This window comes from Bos indicus x Bos taurus, chromosome 22 (genome assembly GCF_003369695.1).
Source record: "Bos indicus x Bos taurus breed Angus x Brahman F1 hybrid chromosome 22, Bos_hybrid_MaternalHap_v2.0, whole genome shotgun sequence".
In the NCBI taxonomy this organism is placed as follows: domain Eukaryota; kingdom Metazoa; phylum Chordata; class Mammalia; order Artiodactyla; family Bovidae; genus Bos; species Bos indicus x Bos taurus.
This window is the reverse complement of record NC_040097.1, coordinates 17,854,617-17,882,092: the sequence shown is the minus strand read 5'-3', so window position 1 is coordinate 17,882,092 and position 27,476 is coordinate 17,854,617. Positions and strand designations below refer to the sequence as shown.

The following is a 27,476-nucleotide window of genomic DNA, read 5'->3' as shown; positions in this document are numbered from 1 at the left end:
CCTGCCATTGGCCCGCGCCGGCGGGGGAGCGGGGTCCGACTCGTCCGCGGCCCTCCTGTGCTGTCATTTGGCAGCGGCTAGAGGACACGGCCAAGATGGCGGTGGCTGCTGTGTTGGTGCGGAAACCCCTTGAGCAGGTAGGCAACGGCTCCCTTGCTATGACCCTGCGCGACCCCTGCCCACTCTGTTGCCCTCTGAGCGTCTTCTCTCTCTCCCTGCCAGGTCTCCGGGCTGCTGAGGAGGCGGTTCCACCGGACCGCGCCGGCTGCACTGCAGGTAACTGGCCCGGACTCTAGTCGGGCCGGGAGGGGCCCCTGGTCCCAGGGCAGAGGCTGGGGTCGCATGTCACCCATGCGAGGCTTAATGGAATCAGCTGGCTGATCTGAGGGAACAAGACGTGACACTTCTTCCCTCACCTCCCCTTAAATTTTTTTATTGTGGTAAAATATACATAACAAAATTTACTATTTTAAACTGTATATTCAGTGGCGCTAAGTGCATTTAGCACGTCGTCCGTTCACCACCAGAACTTTATCATCGTCCCAAACAGAAACTGTACTTATTGAACAGTAACTCTCCCTTAGCCCCTGGTGACCTCTAACCTCTCGGCACTTTCTGTGATGATGAATTCATGTATTCTAGGGATGGCCTATTGGAGAAGGAAATGGCCACCCACTCCAGTATTCTTGCCTGGAGAATCCCAGGGACAGAGGAGCCTGATGGGCTGCTGTCTGTGGGGTCGCACAGGGTCGGACACGACTGAAGCGACTTAGCAGCAGCAGCAGCAGCAGGGATGGCCTATAAATGGAATCATTTAATATTTTTCCTTATAGGTCTGACTTCTTTCACTTACCAAGTTTTCAAGGTTCATCCATGTCGGAGCATGTGTCAGAATTTCATTCGTTTTTAAGGCTGAATAGTATTCCGTTGTAGGCATATACCACCTTTTCTTACCCACTCACCATTGATGGACACCTGAGTTGTTTCCACCTGTTGGATTTTGAATAATGGTGCTGTGAACATTGATGTGCAATTATCTGAGTCCCCGCTTTCAGTTCTTTGGGGTATAAAATCTAGAAGTTAGAATTGTTGGATTATATGGTAATTTTGTGTTCAAGTTTATGAGGAATTTCCCTCTTTTCTCATTTTTGTTACTGGAGGATTCTACCAACCTTTATAGTTGAGAAATTCCTAGATCCTGAAGGCAAAGTGTTTGGCAGTGTCTGGCACTTAGTTAGTGCTCAGTATGTAGTATTACTTAGGCTTCCTTGACTGTTCTCTGCCCCACAGTATACCAAATGTGGAAATAAAATTATCCAGTGTACTCTCTACTTAGGAAAGCACCTGTGAACTGGTCTGGCCAGCAAGCAGATTTTTCAAGATTAGGTAGTCATTAAGAAAAAGGGGACTTCCCTGCTGGTCCAGTGGTTAAGAATCCACCCTGCAATGCAGGGGACGTGGGTTCAATCCCTGTTGAGGGAACCAAAATCCCACATGGGAAACTGAGCCTGTGCACCACTACTACTGAGCTTGTATGGCAATTGCTGTGTCGGTGAGCCACAATGAAAGATCCTGCGTGACACAACGGGGAGATCCCGTATGTGCAACTAAAACCCAGTGCAGCCAGTAAATATTAAAAAGGGAAGTGTTCAGTATATTTTTCATTCATAGATCTAATCATAGACTGGCAATGAGCAATAGAAATGTTACTTTTTAAATTCTTTGAACTTTTAAAGAGAAGCCTGTTCTACTGATGGTTTTTGTATCGTGTGCTGTGGGCAGCCTAGGTCAAGAGAGAATCTCAGTAGTATCCTAAGTAATCCTGTAGTTTATTGACTGCTTTCCCATGCCTGTGACAGGTGACAGTTCGTGAGGCTATAAATCAAGGCATGGATGAGGAGCTGGAAAGAGACGAGAAGGTATTTCTCCTCGGGGAAGAAGTTGCCCAGTACGATGGGGCATATAAGGTAAGTAAGGAAAAAAAAACAACCACTATACAGAATTGAGGTGGTCATTTGCCCCCAGTACAATTAGAAGTAATGGGTCATTGCTTAATTATAGGTTAGTCGAGGCCTGTGGAAGAAATATGGAGATAAGAGGATCATAGATACTCCCATATCTGAGGTAAGCTTTCCATCAGGAAGCAGACCTTGGAGGGGCATGTCTGTTAAAGGATACTACTCTAATTTTTGTGGGTTTTTACTTATATTTGCATTTTACTTTCTAGATGGGCTTTGCTGGAATTGCTGTAGGTGCTGCTATGGTATGTAGTCTTCTTTGTGAATCTCACCCAAAGGGTTTCTTTTAACAAGACCTTTGAAAATCATTGCTTGAGTGTTGGGGGGGCAAAGTAGTTATTTGCCACTCTAAACTGATGTTTTCCAGTCTTTTCAACATCTTTTCAACATTTTTGATTTGACAGGCTGGGTTACGGCCCATTTGTGAATTCATGACCTTCAATTTCTCTATGCAAGCCATCGACCAGGTCATAAACTCAGCTGCCAAGACGTACTACATGTCAGGGGGCCTTCAGTCTGTGCCCATAGTCTTCAGGGGGCCCAATGGCGCCTCAGCAGGTGTAGCTGCCCAGCACTCACAGTGTTTTGCTGCCTGGTATGGGCATTGCCCAGGCTTAAAGGTGGTCAGCCCCTGGAGTTCAGAGGATGCAAAAGGGCTTATTAAATCAGCCATTCGGGATAACAACCCAGGTCAGTAGAGGGGTGTGTCGTGCATCTCTTTTGAACATTAAAGTACTAAAATGAAATATCTGCATGGAAGGAACCATTAAAGACCATTAAGTTAGGCATAGACATATGTTAGAGATCTCAGATGTCGTAAACATAGGGGAAAAATAGTGTTTTTCTTATCTATGACTATATGGGGGCCAATTAGGTATGAGAGAAATTTACTGCACACCTATAACACTGATTTAACCCCAGAGGTAAAATCAGGATTGACCAGACTATAGACGTTTGTATCTAAGCCATCCATAAGGCTACGGGACACTATGATGCTTCCTAATCAGCACAGTGAAACGTCTCACAGAATGAATAGATTGTGTTTATAGATATTCTTAGTCATGTGGTTACGCTGGTTTAAATATTTATATATTGTAGTGGTGGTGCTGGAGAATGAATTGATGTACGGAGTACCTTTTGAACTTCCTTCAGAAGCTCAGTCAAAAGATTTTCTGATCCCTATTGGAAAAGCCAAAATAGAAAGGCAAGGTAAGTGAAATCAGTATATACTTCAACAGTATTAGCACTCTGCTCCTTCTGTTTATGTTGATCAGACTCGATCTAGAAGTTACTGGCCTTAACTTTGACTAGAAAATTACAGGATGAGTTTAAAGTGTGTTATGCCCTGACTGCACCGCGTATTTGTGCTTTTCTAAATCCAAGCCTAGTGGATTTGTACTTCATTTCCAGGAAGGCTATCACGTTCCTCATCTCACTGGAATGAAGTTGAGTTTAAGATTTTACAAATGAACAAGAACCACAGCTGGCTACAGAGAAGGACAGTGTGTTTGGTTTCAACCTGACCTCTGATCTGTGACAACTTTGTTTCAGGAACACACGTAACTATAGTTGCTCATTCAAGACCTGTGGGCCACTGCTTAGAAGCTGCAACAGTACTGTCTAAAGAGGGAATTGAATGTGAGGTAAGTGGACATACACATGTTCTTAAAGAATCAGAAAGATCCCTTTAAATTTAAAGAGACCCAGAAAGATGAGTTTGAATTCTGTTAACAGGTTAATTAGATATAAAATCTTGCTTTGTCATTTAGTTCTGTCTCAGCTTAACAGTGGGAACCTACTTGGTTTTTAAACACCTAGCTTTTTACCACACTAGTGTCTGGATCTTTTTAGTATCTGTTTTATCAAGTTAAGATCCAAACTTAGAGCTGGAGGTTGGGAGAATGGAAAACTTAGAAGTCATTGAGTCTAACCCTTTGATATCCAGGAGATACCACTTGCTGGTTATGCTTGAGCAAGTTATTATGTACTTTAATAAATCTCAGTGTCATCAGCCATAAAATGAGGATAATATTTACTGTCCCATCAGGGTGGTTGTGGAATTATACTTATTGTAGTGTCTGGTACTTGGTAAGCAGTCACGTGTTAGTTACTATTTTGATGAGGAGGACGTTAAAGCCAAGGGAGGACAAGTGAGTTCTGTAAGTGAACAGAGCTGCTTGTAGTAGAGATAAAGTTTTAATTAGTTCCCCTTTTGACATAGTCAGATTTCCCTAGACTCAAAGATTGATGGGAAATGCAGGTTTCATTCCTGGGTCAGGAAGATCCTCTGCAGTAGCAAATGGCAACCCACTCCAGTATTCTTGCCTGGGAAATCCCACAGACAGAGGAGCCTGGCAGGCTACAGTACATGGGGTTGTCAAGACTCAGACACAACTGTGCGACTGAGAACGCACACATAAGGGAAGTGGCTTTATGGGGATAAAATGTATTTGTGAGGCAGTGGCTCTATAAAGCTATTTACTGTATTTTCTGTCTAGGTGATAAATTTGCGAACCATCAGGCCAATGGACATTGAAACAATAGAAGGCAGTGTCATGAAGACCAATCACCTTGTAACCGTGGAAGGAGGCTGGCCACAGTTTGGAGTAGGAGCTGAAATCTGTGCCAGGATCATGGAAGGTATTTCAGAGACACTGATTCCAGAAAGAGTTAAGCTGTAATAAACACTGTTTATTACAGGACAAAACAAGCAAAAGCTAGGGATGATCAAATGACTTGAAATTTTCAACTTGTCAGCTTGCTATTTTTCCTTTGGGTAATTAAAAAAAGCAAAACCATAAACAATTCTTTGTAATTAGCATAGATTTCAGACTTCCCTTCTCGGGGCAGCCATACCTGCTGTGCTGAGGTGGTGGTGCTCAGCTGGTTTTCCTTGCCTCTCTGACTTGCACCTCCTTCCCTCTTAGGCCCCGCGTTCAATTTCCTGGATGCTCCTGCAGTTCGCGTCACTGGTGCCGATGTGCCTATGCCTTATGCAAAGATTCTAGAAGACAACTCTGTACCTCAGGTTAAGGACATCATATTTGCAATAAAGAAAACACTGAATATCTAGTTTGGACTTGAAGTTCAGGTCATTGGAATTTACTTAAAATACTTGCTGACTCTTCATCTGGATTATCCCATAAGACCTTTTAATTCATAAAGTTATCTCTGAAGCAACAACAGATTTTTTTTACTGGGAAGAAGTTTAAATGTGTTTGTGGTAAAACTTTCCACTCTCCTAAGTTACATATTTTTTTGGTCTGTTACAGTACCATGTTCTTTGAATAAGATTCATGTGCAATTTTACCCTCTCACTGGAAGAACATGGTGTAAATGTGGCAGAGTCCTGATGAAAGATATATCCAAAAAAGGATAACTTATATGTAAAAAATAAAAGCATTTAATCTACATTTACTGTTAAGATTGTTTTGATAAGGAATAAAGGAATTCCTAACTATGACTAATGGTATTTTTATATTCTTGAGATAATTAATGTGGCATAGAAGTCCTAAAATTCTGTTAAGAAATTAGTGCCATCAGGAACTAAACGCTAATCTCCTAAACTGCATCACTTACTTACAACAGGAACTTGCCCACCGACTCTTCAGATGCCTAATTCCAGTAGGTTCTCTTCAAAGTTAAACCAAGATCCATGTCAGGTATTTTTCCCACTGCCAAAAAACATAATATTCTGCCATACACTGCTCTCCTCAGAAGTTGAGATGGAAAAGATAGATGTAAGTTAGTTACAGAAGCACGTAAGTGGTACAAAAACTTCGCGTTAAAATATCTAGCCAAGCTAAAACAACACATTTTCTTGACACAGTTTATTTTAATAAAAAATACAGCTGAACATTTATCACAGATTACATGAAACTATACACAATGACATTCTCTCTGCATAGTAACCAACACTGATGGGTATAACTTGATTTTTTTAGATGGATTACTTATAATCCTTTAAAGTGCAATTTATTTAAGGGTTTAAGCAAATCATAGGATAAAGGATCTTTCTAATAAATGAGTAATGTTAAAAAGATGATATATTTGGATAAATCTTTAAAAATCAGAACTGATTTCTATAGATGCCAAATTTACTTGTAATAATGACCCCCCCACAAACCCCAAACAGTCTTGACTTAAATGCTAAGGATTAAGAAGATCCTTGAATTGGCAAGAGCTTTTCCTGATGTTAACATTTTTTTGTCTGTTCAACACGTACTAACTAAAAGGAATGAAGAGCCTAGAGTAGTTCCTATAGCAGCCCTGAGTTCTGTAACCACAATGGAGTTCCTGATTGAACTTGAGAGAATGTTGCGAACTTTCACCTTATACTTGAGGGGGAAATGAAGAACTCGGTTGCTTCTCTGACTCTCAGCGACATCACTATGCTTTGGGCTATGGTGTTAATGTCTAAGATGTAATTAAAGGTAGCAAAAAACAGTTTTATCTAAGAAATAACCAGAAAATGCTTTAGAATAGAGAAATTATGAGAGGAACAGTTCTAGGAGCTGTCTGGTGGGATGGGAGGGATTGTAACACCAAGGCCATTCACCTCGGTGACTGAATATTGTCATCGTTTTTGTTTTTTTGTCCATTTCCTTCAGTTGGTGGAAATAATTGATTCTGATATGCTGCTGCCCACCAAAAGAGGGTGAACCAGATTCCGATAGTAACCAAGGAGCAAAATATTTCTTAAGGCAGCAATGCCAGCCTGACTTCATTCTACTTGAAGACTGTGTTTCTCTCTTGAAAAGCCCCTTATGTGAGCATCTGCAAAGTCGTATGTGGCTGTACTGGCTCAGCAATTATTCATCCAGAAGGAGGGTACTTCGGGGGTGGAGGTGAAAGGAAAAAAAAAAAAGAACTTTTCCCTCCGAGTGTAAACACGAAGCTTTAGCCAATCTTAGGAGCACTATGATCACAGGTTTCGGCTTTCCTCAAAGTTCCTTTTTGGAAATTCTGGATGGAGCTGAGTAAGGCCCCTCGGCTCACGCCATTCACAGCCTGGGGTGGAAACTGTGAGGGCGCCTCTGTGCTCGAAGGAGGTGAGGGAGCTGCTGCTGGTGGAGGTGGAGGTGGAGGAGGTGGAGGTAACGCGGACATCCCTGTGGAGGAGAAGGGACAGTCAGTATTTCTGCACGCACCCTGCACACGTGCTACTGCTCAGTCCTTGGCAGAAAGGACTTGGGGAAGACTGCAAACATTTTCCCTCAGAGGGGCCGAGATACTTTGTAACTGTGTGATTTTTTTTTTGAAGTTGCCATTTCTCCCAAGTTAACACTCATGTGAGAAAAGACTAAACAAATATCACAGATTACATAAAATTACACAGTAACATTCTCTGCATAGATGAATTTCCAGATTTTAAAAATGATCCCAAAAGAAAGGTTCCCTTCCCTACTTTTTCCAGGTTCCATACAGCTCCACCTACTCCTGAGCTAGCAATGAAAGACAGACATCTGTATGCACAGCTGGGCTACCTAAAATATCGATTACTAGAAAGGGATGAACAGTTCTTTAGCTGCTGCAAAGCACACTGTATTTGAAGGATGTGATTTAACATGAAATGACAAATGAGGATTCTCAGCAAGGAACCACTGTCTGCTGGGTTATGGGCTCCTCAGGGTCTTTTTTTTTTTTTTTTTCCATCTGTCTTGAATATACTAGGTTGCCTGAAAGAAATATAAAATGCTGATAATTGTCAGCAATGCTCAGCAAGGGACAGAGGACTTTCTCCCACAATGGCACTCTCAAGGAGGCGTCTTCCTCAAACACCCTTGTATCCACTGGGAGCCAACCCTACAAGACAGAAATGCACTAACCCTACATCTTTGCTGAAGTGTTGGGGGAGACTGGAATGGCGGGCTCTACCCTGGTGGGCAAGGAGAAGGAAACTGAACAGGTATCTGAAACTTCTCTTGTCTTCCTTCCAGGCACACAGACATTGTGCACTTGAATTGTATACTTTTAAATCAACAAATGAATTTCATCCTCTTCGAACAAAATAAACACTCGGTTCAGAAAAGGCCTTGCTTCAAAGAACTTGCCTGTGCTACAGGGAGCTGCCCCATTCCCTGTGGCCCGGGCAGCTCCCTGTGGCCCCACCTCTGTTCCAGCCTCACCCTCTGCCCTATCCTAGGGCCACCCCAGCAAGACAGTCTGCTGGGTGGCTCCCCCACCGCCTCCCCAGCTGTGGTGGCAACAGGAGGACATACCCGCCACAACTTGACTTTATATGGATGGGTGTTCAGGACCATCAATAACATACTTCAGCAAGAGCAACCTTTGTTTACCAACTGTGAGAAGCCATGGTTAAAGTATTTCATAGAAAACCACTTACCTTCCTTTACATCTTTTACCCAAACCTAAAGGCAGCTGAAATTAAAGAATCACACAGATACACACACTCATGCTCTGGAGTTCTTGAAATTCTCAAATAATAATATGGCAATACAAATAAAGAGTGAACACAGACAGATGAACAAAACGTCATTTTCACTGGTTCTATACAATGACAACTAATGAAGTTCTATTATGTTGTATGCCAGGGTGGATTATGGGAAGATGCTCCCAGCCTGGTGTTACAGGGTTACAGAGATAAAACAGGACTTGCAACCTGACATGACTGTGAAGATGAGAAGAACAGGGAAAACCGGTGTGTCATATAAGCGTTCCTCTGAAGGGTGTTCTTGGAAAGTGACCATTGAAATACCAGGAGGGGAGATGGCCTCTGAAGCCTCTTGGAACTCAAGTGCAGAGCCCAGAGGACTGAGTGGATGCCAATACCCTCCCAGCGCCCCTCCCCAGCACTCTCAGCCAATGGCCAAAAAAGGGCAGCAGAACTGGACTTGACCTGGAGGGCCCAACATGTACCTGAATGAGCGCCAGCATTTCTGCCTCCCAGCTCTGGGCTTTGACCCCGGCAGAAGCGTCAGGGTGGGTTACAGACCAGAAGACAGGGCTGAAACAGCACTTTGTCCCACTAAAGGCATGGGACTGACTATCCAGAGACCAGCCACCCTTCTAGCCCAGGACTCTGGGAGGCTAGAGATGGGCCTCAGGGACTAGACGTGGTACAGGCTGCCATCTTGGCACAGAACTAACCTGCTCGGCTCTCACGCAGAACCAACCCTCGACTGTGGCCTCAATACTACCTGGCACTCAAAATTAGAAGTGCACATTCACTACCACAGTTTGGGGACGGGGTGGTGCTCAGGAAACGGACCCTCATTGTCCAAGTAAAGGCTGCTGCTGCTAAGTCACTTCAGTCGTGTCCGACTCTGTGCGACCCCATAGACGGCAGCCCACCAGGCTCCCCCGTCCCTGGGATTCTCCAGGCAAGAATACTGGAGTGGGTTGCCATTCGCTTCTCCAGTGCATGAAAGTGAAAAGTGAAAGTGAAGTTGCTCAGTCGTGTCCGACTCTCAGCGACCCCATGGACTGCAGCCCACCAGGCTCCTCCGCCCATGGGATTTTCCAGGCAAGAGTACTGGAATGGGTTGCCATTGCCTTCTCCCAAGTAAAGGCTAAGACTGTCTAAATGAGTTGCTTTGAATATGTAGGTAGCATAAATAAATCCACTGTCCAAAGTGCCACAGGGTAACCTGTGCTGCTGGGGGCTGTGCAAGGAGAGTCTGCTCATCCAAAGGGAAAAAACTAAGGTCACCAGAGGTGCTCTCACAGAGGGCCAGACCAATCGTAAAGGGCCCCATGTCCCATGAGGTCCGCCTCTCCTCACTGGGCCTGCAACAACCAGGGCAGATCTCTATACATAGGATCAGGCCCAGGAGCAGCTCAGAAGCCTCAGGAAGGTTGGGGGCGGGCAGGGAGGTCCAGGTCAACACTTGACCTTGGAGGAGGCAAAAACACACACCCTAGGGACTCTCAGTCTAATTACAGGTCCCATTGATTTTTTTTGTCCTTTTTTAGTTTTTCTTTTTTTGCCTTTTCTATGGTCCACAAAATTCCTTTAAAGGTTCACTGGAACTTAAGCTGTAACACATGGCTAATAATGTCAGAGCGGCGGGGAGGGGGGCGGAAATGTTACCAGCGTCCAAATTCAGAGTTGTCTCTTGGGCCTGTGATGAATCTGGGACAACTGCCTGATGCCTGAGCTCCCCTACTCCCCAGATGTGAGTGAGTGCCCCTCCAGAGGCTTCCTAAAGCCCCATCCCGAGGTAGTGGACATCACCAAATTCCAAAGCAGAATGACTGCCAACTGGATCTAGCTTTCAAAAATGTTGGCCTCCAACACTCAAGGTGGAGGAACGCTCAAAAACAGCTTATCTACAGTGATAACCAGGTCAGTCATGATCTGTCCAATCTCACCTTCTCTTAGACAAAAACCCCTAGAGTTAACTGTTCCACCCTCCGCAGTACCCCAGTGGGAGCCTAGCAGCCCAGCAGTGGCCCTGAAACAGGCCACAGACTGTTGCAGCAAGATCATAGGTTAGATCCAGGTAGAAACACCTTCCCCAGCCGTGTCAAAAGGAGTTCTGAGAGTCCCTTTCCCTGGGCCAACTTTGACAGTGGGCAGTCAACTCCCGCCTGCGGATCTGGGTTCCTTCATGGTCCCCACACTCGGGAGGGGAGACCACCTGGCCTTCAGACCAACCAGCGACCCTCAGAGGGAATTGGAGGCCAGCGACCCCCGAAGCAGGCAGCCCCCAGCTGTTTGAAACTGCCTTTGCTTTTACCTCAGAAAGATGGGGAGGCTGTATTCATGTCACAATTATTATTAAGGATGCTTTAAAAAGAACTGTTTTCCCTAATATCAGTTATAAAGCCAGTAAGTGGTTTCCCTGTGACCAGGAATGCAACTGCCCAACGTCCTTTCCCTTTCGTCAGAGTAACAAGGAACCAGCACGTTTGCAACAACAGGACTGTGAGATGCTGGCTTCCAAAATTAAAATACCAAAATGCCCATGCAGTTGATGTGTAGGTTTTAGGGCTGTATTTTAAAACTAAAATCAGAGTGGAAAATGAAAATTTTGAAGGTCATGATGAAAATGAAATGAATGTAAATGAAGTCATTGGGGCGCCTTTTAAAGATGCTGTATTTCATTTAAATATCCAGACAAGGAAATCATCTCCAATCAGCTTTCCTGTTTGTTCACCACTTCAGTGATCTAGACACACTGTCCCATTTCACAGACAGAAACAGAGCATCTTTAAAGTTAGAAAAATCAGTATAGCTTACTTTACCGAAAATTCACGTTCAAAATGGTGCATGCTCTACTGAAAATAGCAAAGAGAGAGAGAGGGGGGACACAAGTCATTATTCAGTGTCATTATTTAGTGACATTATTTAGTGTCATTTAATCAAATAGAGACAATAAAATATTAGTCTGAATCACATGCTGATTATTCTCATTGCAAACTAGGGTATATTTAAGTGAATCACAAGAAGCACGGTTTGTAAATACGACAGTGATCCTCTTAAGAACATGGCAAACATATTAATACTAACAGAGTAACTGATGAGTCACTTTTCTCTTCATTCTTTTTCTTTCTTCTGAACCAGTTAGGTGCTATTCAGAAGACCCACATGGTTTTATCTCCCCTGAAAAGTGGAATGGGTCCTGGGAGTGTACCTAGTTCTATTACTTAAATAAGACCAGTTTATGAAGAAGGGAGAACAATGAGAACTGATCACTTTTCCACACAAGTCTTCTACAGTCTAAAATAGGGATGTGTCTTTTTAAAGCTGGAAAGAGCAAAAGCATGGGGAAGTCTAACCTGGGCAGGAACATGGGGCCCCTTCCCTGAAGGTGCTTAGATCCAGAGGCTAAACAGGAGAGTGAGCAGAAGTAGCTTACTTAAGACTTGCTTGTGGTTCAGTTACTAAGTCATGTTCGACTCTTTGTGACCCCATGGACTGCAGCACACCAGGCTTTCCTGTCCTTCACCATCCTCTTGAGTTTGCTCAAATTCATGTCCACTGAGTCAGTGATGTTATCTAACCATCTTATCCTCTGCCGCCCCCTTCTCCTCTTGCCCTCAGTCTTCCCCAGCATCAGGGTCTTTTCCAGTAAGTCAGTTCTTTGCATCAGGTGGCCGGAGTTTTACCTTTGGCATCAGCATCTACTTAAGACTAGAAAACTATTTTTAAAAAGGGCGAGGGGAAAGAATTCCCTGGCAGTCCAGGGATTAAGACTTGACACTTTCACTGCCAGGGGACCAAAGATCATGCCGGAAAAAAAAAAAAAAAACAGGACACATTTTTTTTCTTGTCTCCTTTTAACTGACTAGATTCCAGGTTAATTGTGAAAGATAACCTTTTCCCTGACAGTGAATCCCTGACTTCTGAATGAACCAACCTGCTCCCTCGCCTAAAGGAGAATCTCTTCCTCTGAGAAGGGGCCGGTCAGAGGCCCATGTGGGGTGCAGCAGGCTGACCACTGACCTGGGGCAGCTCAGGAGGATGCTAGGGCCACTGCCTGCCCACCACATCCAGCAACTGAGGACCCAGGAAAGGAGCTCATACACTGGGCTTGGAGGCAGGGAGGAGGGCTGCAGGCAGGCAGCAGAGCAGAACCAACACATTGTGCAAAGAAGCACCACAGACAGACCTGGTCATCCCCCACATGGAAACTGCTTTATGTGGTTTTGAGAAAAAGGCAATTTTTAGGGCCACATATGTCTATTTTGAGCCTAGAGTGGGTTTCAGACTTTGATGTGGCTAGATAAATCCTGGGAGCTGCAACATTCTAAAAGAATCTCTCCCTTTTCTTGTACCTTATTTGTTTTACTGAAGTATAGTTGATGTACAATATTATATAAGTTACAGGAGTACAATATAGTGATTCAGAATTTTTAAAGGCTATACTCCGCTTACAGCTATTATAAAATTTTGGCTATGTGCCCTGTGTTGTACAGTATATCCTGGTAGCTTATTTTACACATCATAGCTTGTGTCTTATTTGTCCTAAATCTTCCTTCTTGTTACTCAAGTTCTCAGTCTTTCTGTGCCCACAAGGCCCCGCTTTGCCTCTTCCTCCAGTCCTGCACTCGTGAAACTTCCCTCTTTTTAGTCACTCTCACAGACCAGCCTTCTACAAACTGCCAGCTCTCCCTCTTCAAAATTATTGCTTAAAAATGATAAACTGCAAGCAAGAAGGGCTAAATTCTCTTGCAAGGTATTCACAGCTTAACTTCACAGTACTTTCTTGCTTATCAAGCCCTGTGTACATTATCTACCTCATAAAGACCAGGAATTCTCTTAAAAGACAGCTTCAAAGAATGGAAATTACTTGTGCAAGGTCACCCAGCAAGTGGTGGAGCTACGTCCCAAGCCTGGGGCTACTTTCAGGGCTCTTACCAAACCAGCCAAGCACAGCTTTTAGCAGCACAGGCCCTGCAGTGCACCAAGAGAGCAGGTGCTCAGGAGAAATCAGGGAGATGAACAGGGGCAGAAACCAAGACTGAGTCCTGGCTCCAGTACCTCCCACTGTGTGACCTTAGTCAAGGTCCACTAGAGCCTCAATGTCTTTGTCTGTGAAATGGAGCTAGAAGTATAATCCCTGCTCCTTGGATAGGAAGGTATTCATGAGGATTAAATAAAACAGTAACTATAAATCTCCTAGAACAGTGCCTATGACAAAATAAGCACTCAAAACATGTGAAATATGATTATTAACAACAATAATAATTTGGGTTTCCTGCTTACCTAAGATTTCCCCAAATACTCTTTATACTCTATTGCAAATCTTTTGGGGTTTTTTTTGCAAATCTTTTTAAAAACACACACACACACAATAGCAAGACAGCAGGCCTGTCTCCTCCCAAAGGGAGAGTAGGAGCAAATATCTGCATGTAAATCAGGACCTTCTAAACCACTCAGCTCCATGAACACAGAGTGTAAACACTAGCTGGTGACACTGACCCAGAAACCAGTCAGAATAAAGTATCTCAAAGTTCTTGAAAGAATGGCCTTCTAGAGGCAGGAAACCTATCCTTTAGAAAAAAGAAAGTGCTAGGAATGTTCTCACTGGGGGAAAAAAAAAAAAAGGCTTTAGAGAATTCCACCCTACCCAATAGAACTACCAACAAACTTAAGGAAATCTTTCTACTCTTTCTCCCATCAATCTGGTAAGGATTTCAAGAAAAGGCCCAGGGCAGGGAGGTTCAGAGAGAAACAGGAGAGGCCCCAGTCCTTACACAAATGCTGGAAAGGACTCAGGAGAGTAAGACTCCTTTGCTTAGAAACACCTGTCTCTTCTGCCCTGTCCTGAAAGTAACTGAGCTTAAAACCACCCTTAGTTACCACAAATGCTTTTAAAACTGATGATTTCAGGAAGAAAGTCAATGCTGTCAAACTGATCTTGCCTCAACTGATCTATTGCTGAGCAAACTGCCAGGGGTGGGTCCACAGTGAGTTTATGTAGGTGTGTGTATGCTCAGCTGTGTCTTTATGACCCCACGGACTGTAGCCTGCCAGGCGCCTCTGTGCATGGAATTCCCCAGGCAAGAATACTGGACTGGGTTGCCATTTCCGTCTTCAGGGGACCTTCCTGACCCAGGGATCCAACCCATGTCTCCTGTACCTCCTTCATTACAGGAGAATTGTTTACCCGCTGAGCCACTGGTATAAATGATGTTATTTTCCAGCAAACAGTGGGTTTAGAGGATACTTGATTAGAAAGAACTGAGATGGGCTCCTCTAACCCTCTCCCTTTTGCCTTTTTAACCCAAAAGAATCCTCCTGTCAAGAAGGAGACTAGGGTTCAATCCCTGGGTCGGGAAGATTCCCTGGAGAAGGAAATGGCTACCCACTCCATTATTTTTGCCTGAGAAATCCCCCGCACAGAGAAGCCTGGCGGGCTGCAGTCCATGGGGTCAAAAAAGAGTCAGACGTGCCTGAGCAAATAAACAACAACAACCCAAACCCAGAAATCGACTTATTCAAGGCCTCCCAGTAACTCACAGTGCCCTGAGGACGGACTGTGTATCAGGTGCTGTTCTAGCCTCTTAGGCCTGGGACTCTCTGGATCCTCAGAGTAAATCCACTAGACAGGCATTGTTGCTATCTTTGTTTACAATCGGAAAGCTGATGTGAAAGCTCTGCCTCTCTGTACGCCCGAGCTAAATCAAACTAAATCAAACCTCTCTGGGTGAAAGCGGAAAAGGACAGCCTTATTAGTTTGCCAGGCACAGGTAACACAGAGGGCTCCTGCCTTGAAAAGCTATGTATCTCTACCCCCAGGGGATTTGGTAAGGGGTTTTGTAACAAGAGTCTAAGGGTGGGGTCCCGGACAAGATTTAGGTGTGTGCAGGGCTTAATCTCGTCTCAGCAGGTTTCTGGATGCTCCTCCCTTGATTAGCAACTCTACCCTTTGAAACTCCGGGAAGGTCATGAAGGCTGGTGTCCTGCCTACAAGAAACAAGGGACAACAGGGGCTCCATGCCCAGGAGCCCTATGGGGCCTCACTTGATTTTGAAATCTGAAGCCCAGGGAGGTCAAGTGTCTTCTCCAAGGTTCTATCTAGAACTACAGAGTGGTGACCCTCAAGTTTACGTTCTGCAGGCCAAGATGTAGATCTCAAGGGCTCCCAGATGGAGCTGTGTTTGAGATGCTACCTTCAGCAGGAATTCCTTTTCAAAGTTAGCCCTTGAAAATGAAGACTTTTCCTTCATTTCTTGAGAAAATGGCATATTATAAAGCCAGAAGATATTAATACTATGCTTGACTTAGTTTCCAGATACAGCATAAATGTGGCCTAGAAGTAAAGACATAAATTGGAATAAATTGTGATTCCAGCAATAAGACAGGTAGAGTGCAGAGAGGCGGCAAGAGAGATGAGCCCAGTGAGAAGCCTGGCCGCCTGTCCTGAAAGGGAAAGGACCAGTCTAAGTAAGGGCTGCCCAGGCGGCGAGCAGGCTGAAAGCCTTGCCCTCACTCAGTCCAGTTCAGTTCACTCGCTCAGTCATGTATGACTCTCTGTGACCCATGGACTGCAGCACGCCAGGCTTCCCTGTCCATCACCAACTCCCAGAGCTCGCTCAAACGCATGTCCATTGGGTCGGTGATGCCATCCAACCATCTCATCTTCTGTTGTCCCCTTCTCCTCCCACCTTCAATCTTGCCCAGCATCAGGGTCTTTTCTGGTGAGTCAGTTCTTTGCATCAGGTGGCCAAAGTATTGGAGCTTCAGCTTCAGCATCAGCCCTTCCAATGAATATTCAGGACTGATTTCCTTTAGGATGGACAGGTTAAATCTCCTTGCAAAGGACTCTAAAGAGTCTTCTCCAACACCACAGTTCAAAAGCATCAATTCTTCGATGATCAGCTTTTTTATGGTCCAACTCTCACATCCATACATGACCACTGGAAAAACCATAGCTTTGACTAGACAGACCTTTGTCAGCAAAGTAACAAAGTGCCTGCTTTTTAATACGCTGTCTAGGTTGGTCATAGCTTTTCTTCCAAGGAGCAAGCGTCTTTTAATTTCATGGCTGCAATCACCATCTGCAGTGATTTTGGAGCCCAAGAAAATAAAGTCTGTTCACTGTTTCCACTGTTTCCCCATCTATTTGTCATGAAGTGATGGGACCAGATGCCATGATTTTAGTTTTTTAAATGTTGAGTTTTAACCCAGCTTTTTCACTCTCCTCTTTCACTTTCATCAAGAGGCTCTTTAGTTCCTCTTCACTTTCTGCCATAAGGGTGGTATCATCTGCGTATCTGAGGTTATTGATATTTCTCCCAGCAATCTTGATCCCAGCGCGTTTCATCCAGCCCAGCATTTTGCATGATGTACTCTGCGTATAAGTTAAATAAGCAGGGTAACAATATACAGCCCATCTTTGCCTGAAATGTTCCCTTGGTATCTCTAATTTTCTTCAAGAGATCTCTAGTCTTTCCCATTCTATTGTTTTCCTCTATTTTTTGCATTGATCACTTAGGAAGGCTTATCTTTTTCTGCTACTCTTTGGAAGTCTGCATTCAGATGGATGTATCTTTCCTTTTTCTCCTTTGCCTTTAGCTTTTCTCCTTTTCTCAGCTATTTGTAAGGCCTCCTCAGACAACCATTTTGCCTTTTTGCATTTCTTTTTGTTGGGGATGGTCTTGATCATTGCCGCCTGTATAATGTCACGAACCTCCGTCCATAGTTTTTCAGGCACCCTGTCTATCAGATCCAATCCCTTGCATCTATTTCTCACTTCCACTGTAAAATTGTAAAGGACTTGATTTAGGTCTAGTTTCTCTACTTTCTTCAATTTGTCTGAATTTCGCAGTAAGGAGTTCACGATGTGAGCCACAATCAGCTCCCAGTCTTGTTTTTGCGTATAGAGTTTCTCCATCTTCCCCAGCATTGGTGGAGCACTTCCCATGGGAACGGTAGCATGACGGTACCACCTGTGCGGCCCTGTACAGTACAGAAGTTCGAGATGCTGCTTTGTTGGTAGTTTTTTTCAGGAGGAGATTCTCTATTTAAGAAGAACTATTGGGGGAGGAAGTTACCGTGGACGGGACCTGAGGAAAGCATTTGCCTGATCAGTATCTATCATTTTGGAGCTCCTGAGAGGTGCTGGCAAAGCCAGGCCACTCAGTTGGGCCTTGTCTGCGTGCTCATCTCTGTGACCCAGGACTTATTAGCACAGTGCCAAGCATACTTCAGGCTCTGGATAAATGCATCGAAAGTAGCTGAATGAATAAACTCCCTGTGGGTGGCTTGCTTGGGGCCTTAAATGCTAGGTTGATAGGCAAATGCCAGTTATTATTTTTATGAGTCGCATTAATGATAAATGCCCAGCAGAGGTCAGAGTATAGTCTCTGGGGCTGAGTCAATCATTTCATCAATAAAACATTAAAGAACATAGAGGAAAAGAGACAGCCAACACCTGCTGGGCACCTCTCATCTCTGCCAGGCATTGTGCTTGGGGCCTCACATGTGTTTCCCTCTGAATACTTGTGACTACCCTTCAGGACATGGAACTATATTCCCAACTGTTCCCTCTCACCTCAGATGAAGTTTATTCCAACACTGATTCTAATTACAAAAGACTCCTCTTTTTCTTCTCATTCTAAAAGTTGCCTCATTTCATGCAAACCAGCTACTGTATCAGAACTGAGAACTCAACTGAGAACTCAGATTAGAGGATTCATCGAAAATAATCCAAATGGACTGAATTCTCCAAGGTATTTAAAAATGAGAACTGGCAGGTAACTGCCCACCTCGAATGCACACAGCAAGGTGGTCTGCACTTCTAAGCAGACACCTCACTTCTCAAAGGAGGCTTCATGGATTCTCACTACTAGTTCTCTCCTATTTCCTTAATATGTCTAAGCAGTGTGAAATCAATATCCATCCTCTCATCTAGAAAATGGTTCAACATGATCGTGGGCAGTGGCTCTCCAAAAATTTCTGATCAGCCTATAGAGGTCACCTCTACAAAAGACAGAGAAGAAGTCTACTTTCTATATGGATCAATATGTGGGGGCCTTCTTGTAAAATCTGCTGACAAAGTCAGATAGGAAATAGGATATTACGTCTCCATGAGACAAGCACTTTTATTAAAATAAACCCTAGCCCCAGAACACTCCACAACAAACCACCAGTAACCAGCCTCCATGATCAAGACACCCGACAGCCAGATGTAAGCCCTTCAAACCAGTCCCCTTACATTTGATGGTCATCTTTTTATTTTTTTCTTTTTGGAAGGTCTGTTAGAAGCATTTGAGAGGGGTTGGGTAATGCTCTTGGTAGCTGCTAGGCACCACTTTAAGCTTTAATGAGTATGGTATTGTCAACTCATAAATCAACCCCAGCCCACTCTCCCTTCCAATGGCTGCAGAGACTCCTCCAAACACAGCCAGCAAGCTCTGAGTGGTAGAACCAGTTCCTCTGACATCTAGAACATCTGGTTCAGTTAAGGAGTTGAAAGGAGATTCTGGTACCCCAAAGCATTTTTATGGGGCTTGCAAAGTAGTTAGGAGAGAGATATTAGTTCCAAAAAAAAGAAAAAAGATAGCGTTATGAGGCCACTGCACACATTTAGAGGTTATTCCCTGGGGTTGGGGGGGGGCGTGGGGGGGTACTCTTTACATTTTTTCAAAAGACTCCAAGAAACCTGATTTAAGTCAGAAAAGTGAAACAAAGGTTGGCTAGCCACAGAAAAGTAGTCAGATGATGAAATGCAGAGCAGAACAGAGCACAGATGGTTATCAGGAAATCAGAAGCTCCGTGGGTATTTCACTCCTAGGCGGGCATTTAACCAGTTGCGCTCTGTGACAAAGCCAGCAGTGTGGCTGGGCTCCCTGAGGAGAGAGTCCTGGCAGGATAGGGCCTCTGGGCAGCAGCACAGTTGTTTTGTTCAGCCTGAGCCTATACCAAGACAGGGTCTGATCTAAGGAGCCTGCATGAGGCTTTACAGCAAAGAGAGCGAGCTGGAGGTAGGGGGTAGGTGAGTGGCCCTAAAACCAACTATTTCGTTCCCCTTGAAATCTGAATTTGGAAATCGAGACCCTCATTTCTCCCAAGTGACACTGCTGATCTGCACCCCGACTGGTTTCTCTGGAGGAGGATGGTCCCTTCTAACACCTCAAATGTCTGAGCCAAGGTACGAAGAGCAAGAGCCCCACACTTCTCCCCACTGGTGCAGAAGGGGAGGCAAGCAGGTCACTCTGCCTTGTCACTGACCTGCTGTGGAGGGTGGAGTCGGCGAGGACGGGGATGTGAGAGGTGAGCTGGCCCCAGATCCTGCTAAGAGAGAAAACAGAGAAAACCCTCATGGGGACCAAAGAAAGACATCTGGAATGTGGCCTGAGCTGGGACCCACCACTGTCTGAACCTCTGCACTTGGCTCACGTGTGGACCTGGTGGGAAAAGGCAGGCGGGACAGAGTGCAGGGACTGGACCCATGACTGCAGGCGTCCACCGCAGTGCAGGGCACGTCTCCTTCCCCAGGCCTCGCTGCCTCCCACTGCTCCCCACAGCCTGCCTGGTTTGAAATCAGCTTTGTGCCATCCAACAGTTTATGCAATTAGCTATAGCCTCTCTTGTGGACCCAACCCCTATCCCGGGGTAATGAACGACAAATGAGAGAGCCACAGCAGAACAGGTGACAGAGGGGCGCAGGGCACTCTGGTGGAGGCCTCCTCAAAGGAAGCGAGAGTTCTCCAGCGCATCCACCCGGCAATGCTCCCTGTGGAGTGCCGTTTTACCAGCAGGCACACCAAACTGGATAGGATCAGCCTCCTCAGTGTGTGGATTTCCCAGGCTTTTTCTTACCTGAAGTTCAGCAAATACCCTTATTTACAAAATAAGGTGCATATTCCCATAAGTTGTATGCTTTTCCTGGACCTAGTAACATTGTTATATTTCAAATATTCCCAAATTCCCCAGCATCACTTCCACTGCTCAGAAATCCCCAGAATACACCCTCCTGACTTAAACCTGGAAGTAGCCCAGTGAACAAATAGAATAGCCCACACAAGCCCCTTCCCTCACATGGATGTCCTAGCGAAGGACTACCAGAGCTCCCTGCAGGTAACTGAGACCTCGCCCCTTTGAGGCCACCACCTGCCCTGGGGGCGCCTCCTACCACCAGCTCTCCCATCATCCACATCACAGACACTGAGCACAAGGAGAAATGTCCTAATTAAACCATCCCTCCCCCCGGCTGAATCCCTTTCCACTATTTGCAATATTCTCTCATCTCCTATAAAACATGGGAGGTGTTTTACTGAAAAAGATGGCAAAATCCAGCCCACTGTGATAGGACACTGCTTATAGTGCTAACATGGGTTTTAAAGGGGAGAAGGTTTGCATTTGTGACTCAGTGGGATCTGGAGATGATCTATACATTTCTATCAACAGCTTCCTGGCTTTCCTAAATTCCTTGAGGTGGTGTCTTGGAGTCCTTAGCCTCCCACCTGGCTGCATCTGGCATAAGTGAAGTGAAGTGAAAGTCACTCAGTCGTGTCCGACTCTTTGCAACCCCAAGGACTATACAGCCCATGGGATTCCCCAGGCCAGAATACTGGACTGGGGAGCCTTTCCCTTTTCTAGGGGATCTTCCCAACCCAGGGATCGCACCCAGGTCTCCCACATTGCAGGCAGATTCTTTACCAGCTGAGCCACAAGGGAAGCCCAAGAATACTGGAGTGGGTATCCTAGCTCTTCTCCAGCAGATCTTCCTGACCCAGGAATTGAACCGGGGTCTCCTGCATTGCAGGTGGATTCTTTACCAACTGAGCTATGAGGGAAGCCCCTATGTATCTGGCATAGAGCCCTGCAAGCAGGCAGGTGGAGACACTGAGCCAGGCTTTCTCCACTTTATAAAGAAGCAGACATCAGACAGAGTGTCTGCCAGTGTGACAGGCTGACTGAAGACTCGAGTCTCAGGCTAATGATGAAAATGACTGGCCCATGTCCATTCCATCAACCATGAGAAAACAGACCTCCAACTCTGAAATTATGCACCAGCCACAATAGCCTCCAGCCCCTTCCTCCTCTCCCAGCCTCCATCCCCAGGGAGCCAGCCCTGGTCCTCACACGGACCTCCAGGGGCTCCTTCTCCTCCCTGCTAGCTCCCCCTGAGCCCTTCTCTGGCTTGACTCTCCAAGCAGTGGTGCTAGCATAGTTTCCACCCTCCCGGAGTCTAGAATCTTCTCCCACCCCAACTCTTCTAGCTCCAGCTCTACCTACACAGCCTGCATCCTCTGGCGGCGGCCAGCCCAGCCTTTAGGTCTAGCACACCCCTCACTTCTTCTCTTGCCCCTGGCAGATGTCTTCCTCACTGACTTCCCTGAAAAGGTCTGAGAAGGCATGGTCTGTGAACACCCTTAATTTCCTCTCTCCCTTCTACTTCAAATGCCTCTGCCTCTTCACCTACTCCACTTGCTCCTGACACCAGGAAAGGATGCATGGGTTTTCTCCAAGGCTGAGACTGACAGCTGGGCTCTTGATCCTAACTCCGTGGCCTTCCAGCACCCTCTCACCTTGCCTCCCTCAACAATCACTCTCTCTTTTGCATCTTCAGGTTCTCTGTCTCTACTGGGTCCTTATCCTGACTGGAAGTATGTGCAACTATCCCTCAACCTAAAAAAACAAAAAAAATCCCCTTCCTTTGGCCTCCAGGGCTGAGCCAAAGCTGCACCTATGAGGATGAAACCTTCCCTTCTCCATGTGGAACTCCACTTCACAGACTCAAAAGGCAGAACAACTGCAAGGTCCCAGGGGGTCCCTTGATCTGATCTCCAGAGATGGGGACATGAAGGCCCAAAGCCAGCTGGGTGGGGCAGGGACAGAGCTCTCTGTGCCTTGCTCGCCCTTCTGGAATGTTCCTTTTGCGATCCCCGCACACTGGGAAGACCTCTCCTTAATGGAGGAGGGCATGCCCTTCTGCCACGTGGGGAAAGAGCGGAGGGCAGGCTTTAGGGCCATTTCAGTTAGTGTAGCCTCTCCTGATAAGCAGGAGGCCTTGCACTGCATTACTGGGTGGGGTTTTATTCCAGGGCTGATGCTCATCTTTGACAGATCGAGTCCTGTGATCGGTGAAGAGGCTCGTTGCCCGTTAAGCTCTGAAGTCCCTTCTAGTACATGAGTCCTGTGAGACTTTCAATGCTATGGCAACTCCTCCCTGGGAACAGAGTTCTTTTGTTTTCTGTAATTGTCACCACACCACCTAGTAGAACCCAGGAACTCTTTTTTTTTTTTTTTTTACTTATTTTATATTGGGGTATAGCCAAATTAACAATGTTATAAAAGCTTCAGGTGGACAGCAAAGGGACTCAGCCATACATACGCCATTCTCCCCCAATCTCGCCTCCCACCCAGGCTGCTACAAAGCACTCAGCACAGTTCCCTGTGCTATATACAGTAGAAGAACCCAAGAACCTAGACTCCTGGTACTAATCTTTGGGACCCAGGCCCCACTATAACCTATAATCAGTTACCTGAATTATTGGAGTTGCTGTATTTTGCTGAATGCTCTTCATTATTTTCAACAGCAGATCGTTTTGACTTCTTTAAAAAAAAAAGAAAGGGGGGAGGAAGCAAAGAATGAACATACCGGAATAAAAACATTTTCTAGGCACAGAGTTATAAACTAGCTACACACAAGGTCATATTGGGCCTCATAACAGTGAAGAAGCCACAAGCCAAAACTAAAGGGAGAAATAAAAACCAAGAATGCTGAGTTTACAATCTCAGGCCAACCCTTCCCCACAATTACAGTAAGGCCATCATCAGGCCAGCAAGCCAGGAAATTCTATGGTCCGTTTCTCTGCTGACACTATTATATGGTTTTTGTTGAGAAGCAGCTAACCAGCCATCTGTAAAGTTTAAGCTTTCAGAAAGATATAGCACAGAGATCTGTCATGAACTAAATGCACGTCATTGACCTAGAACTTTCTTCACGTGGAGTCAAGCATTCACAAGAAAGAATTCACAGAGACATCAGGCTTACCTTTCGAGCTAAAATCTTCCTCCTTTTCCTTTCTTCTTCAGATCCATGGTGAGACTGAGCTCTCGTCAGTCTTCGATGCTGGTGGATCTTTAAGAGACCACAGTTCACCACAAATGTAAGCATATCCTACACTAATGAAAATTTCTACCATGTTTCGCCAAATCAAATTATCTGGATGAAAACGCTTTCCGTGCTCAGCCTGTCTGCCTCCACACTGGGTCTGGATGTCGGGGAGAAGAGTATGCCAGCAGATGAAGACTGTTCCCTCTGCACCCCCAGGTCCTTACATGCCTTTCCCTCTCAGAGAAAATGAGTGTGGCCCCCAGAACCATCAGAGTATGAAACATGTATGACCCCCCAACCACCCAGTCTGCCCAGTCATTAGAGTGACCATCCTTTGTGAACACGTTTGTTTCTGCCACAGGCTGAGCTCTCTGCAGGTAGGACTGTGAAGTGTTCAGTTGTCTCACAGCACTGAACACAGAGCCCGGTCCAGAGCAAGTATGCAAGACATGTTTATGGAATGAACGATCTGTTAAAAGTAAATCACTGTGATCACCACAGCAGAGGATGGGGATGCTAAAACACCAAAAGACAAAGAGGAACTATTAGCGGTTTACCTGTTTCTGTTCTTCAATCAGTCTCTTTTCTATACATTCTTTGGCAATTCTCAATGCCTCTTTTAACTTTGTGGGGATCTGAAAAAAGAGAAAGTACATAATCTACAGAGGAAACTGGCTGGAGGTTCTCTCAAGTCATGGTTTGAATGAAGAAATGGCTGCTCATCAAGGAGGATTCCTGGAAGGAAATCACTTACAAGCCGTCCACTTCACTCCTATCCTGCCCACTCTTGCTATCCCAACCCACTCACCTCATTAGCATTTTTCAGCAAGAAGTATATTACTAAATGAACACATAAACATGATGGATAATTTCAAGTGTGTCAATTCTCAAGGGATCCCAAATTACCTAAATGATCTTGAAGGTTGGAACCTAAGGCCTCACACTCCCTGATTTCAAAAATCTATTGCAAATAAATAAATTTATATCAAAAACCTATTGTAAAGCTACAGAAAAGAGTGTGATACTGGCATAAAGACGGACCTATGGAACAAAGAGACAACCTAGAAGGTGATGTTTGAAAGTGCTGCACTCAATATGCAAGCAAATTTGGAAAACTCAGCGTTGGCTACAGGACTGGAAAAGGTCAGTTTTCATTCCAATCCCAAAGGAGGGCAATGCCCAAGAATGTTCAAAGTACTGCACAACTGTGCTCATTTCACATGCCAGTAAGGTTATTCTCAAAATCCTTCAAGCTAGGTGTTAGCAGTACATGAACCGAGAACTTCCAGATGTACAAGCTGGGTTTAGAAAAGGCAAGGGAACCAGAGATCAAATTGCCAACATTTGTTGGATTATAGAAAAAGCAAGGGAATGCCAGAAAAACATCTGCTTCTGCTTCATTGACTACACTAAAGCCTTTGACTGTGTGGATCACAACAAATGTGGAAAATTCTTAAAGAGATGAGAATACCAGTCCATCTTACCTGAATCCTGACAAACCTATATGGGGGTCAAGGAGCAAGAGTTAGAACAAGACACAAAACAATGGACTGGTTCAAAATTGGGAAAGGAGTACAACAAAGCTGTACAGTGTTACCCTGCTTATTTTAACTTACATGCAGAGTACATCATGTGAAATGCCAGGCTGGATGAAACACAAGCTGGAATCAAGACTGCCAAAAGAAATATCAACAATCTCAGATATGTGGATACCACTCCAATGGCAAAAATGAAGAGGAACTAAAGAGCCTCTTGATGAGAGTGAAAAAGGATAATGAAAAAGCTGGCTTAAAATTCAACATTCAAAAAACTAAGATCATGGCATCCTGTCCCATCACTTTATGGTAAATACAAGAGGAAAAGTTTAAAGCAGTGGCAGATTTTTTTTATTGGGCTCCGAAGCACTGTGGATGGTGACTGCAGCCAGGAAATTAAAAGACACCTGCTCTTTGGAAGGAAAGCTATGACAAACCTAGACAGTATTTTAAAAAGCAGAGACATCACTTTGCCAACAAAGGTCTATATAGTCAAAGCCATGGTTTTTCCAGTAGTCATGTACGGATATGAGAGTTGGACAATAAAGACTGATGCTTTCAAATTGCAGTGCTGAAGACCTTGAGAGTCGTTTGGACTGCAAGATCAAACCAGTCAATCCTAAAAGAAGTCAAACCTGAATATTCATTGGAAGGACTGATGTTGAAGCTGAAGCTCCCAATACTTTGGCCACCTGATGCAAAGAGGTGATTTACTGGAAAAGACCCTGACGCTGGGAAAGATTGAGGTCAGGAAGAAAAGTGGGCAACAGAGGATAAGATGGTTGGTTGGTACCACCAACTCAGTGAACATGAATTTGAGCAAACTCCTGGAGATAGTGAAGGACAGAGGAACCTGGCATACTGCAGCCCATGGGGTTGCAAGAGTCAGACATGACTTAGCTACTGAACAAGAACAACAAATTCTTCTAAAAATTTAACTTTAAAAAAGCTTTGAGTAGGTACTATGCAGTGATATGGTTCAAAACTCAGTAGGCATAAAAAGGGTATATCCACAGAAAAAAGCATCCCACCTAGTCCCCCTCCATGGAGACAACCAACATCACCAGTCTCTTGTATATATTTCCAGAAAGAAAACAGACACACAAGAGATTAACATGGTTTTTAAGATCACAGTATCTTTGCCACAGACTCTCTAGCTTGGGGGAAGAACAAGGGCTAATGATAACCCCTGGGCTGGACTACTAGACTTGAGGAGAGTATATTTACAAGGCTGAATGCATTTCCGGAAGAGCTTCAGTAAAAAAGACATGAATTCCAAAGTTTTTCCTTCGCTCCAACTTCAGATCCAAAGAAGCTATTCTTTCTGCTGTGTGCTATTCGTAGTCACTCAGTCATGTCTGACTATTTGCAATCCCATGGACTAGCCCACCAGGCTCCTCTGTCTATGGGGATTTTTCAGGCAAGAATACTAGAGTGGGTAGCCATGCCCTCCTTCAGGGGATCTTCCCAACTCAGGGATCAAATCCAGGTCTCCTGCACTATAGGTGGATTCTTTACCATCTGAGCCACCAGGGAAGCCCCTTCTAACTGGCAAAATAGGACAGCAGAAAGCCTCTCCCTTGCCTATAAAGTCTTCAGACACCACCTTGTTTGGTGTTTTCTTTCTTTTTTCCCAGTAAATTTAATTTCATTGTAAGATTATGGGTTTGGGGGGACTGTAGAAAGGAGAAAGAGAATTACCCTTCATTCTACCACCCAAAGGTTTTCCTTTGGCTCAGTGGTAAAGAATCTGCCTGCAATGCAAGAGACGCAGCCTCAATTCCTGGGTCAGGAAGATCCCCTGGAGAAGGAAGAGGCAACCCACTCCAGTATTCTTGCCTTGGAAATCCCATGGACAGAGGGGTCTAGAGAGCTCCAGTCCAAATGGCTACAAAGAGTCGGACATGACTGAGCATACTCGCAACACCCTACTATCCAAAACAATGCTAAAAGTGAGCGCTGAGGGGGGCCCAGCCCTGTACTAGGTATTCTGGATCACCTCAGTTGTCCACTGACAGCTGTCAGGTTTTACTCACCAACTCTACACGAGTAAACATAGACCCACAGAACAGGTCTTTGCCCATACATCAGCGGCTTTCAAATGGGGGTGATCTTGCCCTCCTCCCCTCTATAGGGGACAGCTGGTAACGTCTGGAGGCAGTTTTGATTGCCACACAATGTGGAGGTGGAAAAGGAGTACCACTCCCCTCTAGTGGGGTCACAGGCCAGGGTGCTGCTCAACATCCCACAATGCACAGCGCAGCCCCAGCAGTAAAAACCGACCTGGTCCAAAGAGTCAAATGTCATGGAACCTTTGGGAGGTGATTAGAGGCTATCACCAAAGCAAATAAGGCATCAACTTGGTTTTGGGGAGCTCTAAATCTCCTGCTGTTTCCACAACACTGCATAGCATGGCTACTTCCCAGGATACTTGCTTCCAG

At 45.1% G+C, this 27,476-nt stretch overlaps 2 protein-coding genes across 11 annotated transcripts in view; one reads left to right on the top strand and one right to left on the bottom strand.

Moving 5' to 3' along the window:
• The first annotated feature begins 22 nt into the window (after positions 1-22).
• Positions 23-5,481, top strand: PDHB (pyruvate dehydrogenase E1 beta subunit). The gene is made up of 10 exons (XM_027522871.1): positions 23-137; positions 223-276; positions 1,860-1,967; positions 2,062-2,124; positions 2,228-2,263; positions 2,423-2,708; positions 3,117-3,227; positions 3,570-3,661; positions 4,517-4,658; positions 4,946-5,481. The coding sequence occupies exons 1-10, from the start codon at positions 96-98 to the stop codon at positions 5,089-5,091; spliced, it is 1,080 nt and encodes a 359-aa protein (XP_027378672.1). The 5' UTR covers positions 23-95; the 3' UTR covers positions 5,092-5,481.
• Positions 5,482-5,831: 350 nt separating this feature from the next.
• PXK (PX domain containing serine/threonine kinase like) overlaps positions 5,832-27,476 on the bottom strand; it is an 81,667-nt gene continuing 60,022 nt past the window's right edge. Inside the window, exons 14-20 of one of the 10 annotated variants that reach the window (XM_027522869.1) lie at positions 24,058-24,135; positions 23,438-23,524; positions 22,926-22,995; positions 19,666-19,728; positions 12,430-12,438; positions 8,365-8,389; positions 6,943-7,129 (exon numbers count right to left, since the gene is read on the bottom strand). In XM_027522869.1, coding sequence (XP_027378670.1) covers positions 6,943-7,129; positions 8,365-8,389; positions 12,430-12,438; positions 19,666-19,728; positions 22,926-22,995; positions 23,438-23,524; positions 24,058-24,135 — 519 coding nt within the window. Of the gene's footprint in view, positions 7,130-8,364; positions 8,390-11,223; positions 11,262-12,429; positions 12,439-19,665; positions 19,729-22,925; positions 22,996-23,437; positions 23,525-24,057; positions 24,136-27,476 lie in introns of all 10 variants that reach the window. The other 9 variants (XM_027522870.1, XM_027522864.1, XM_027522863.1 and 6 more) reach the window with 9 other exon arrangements.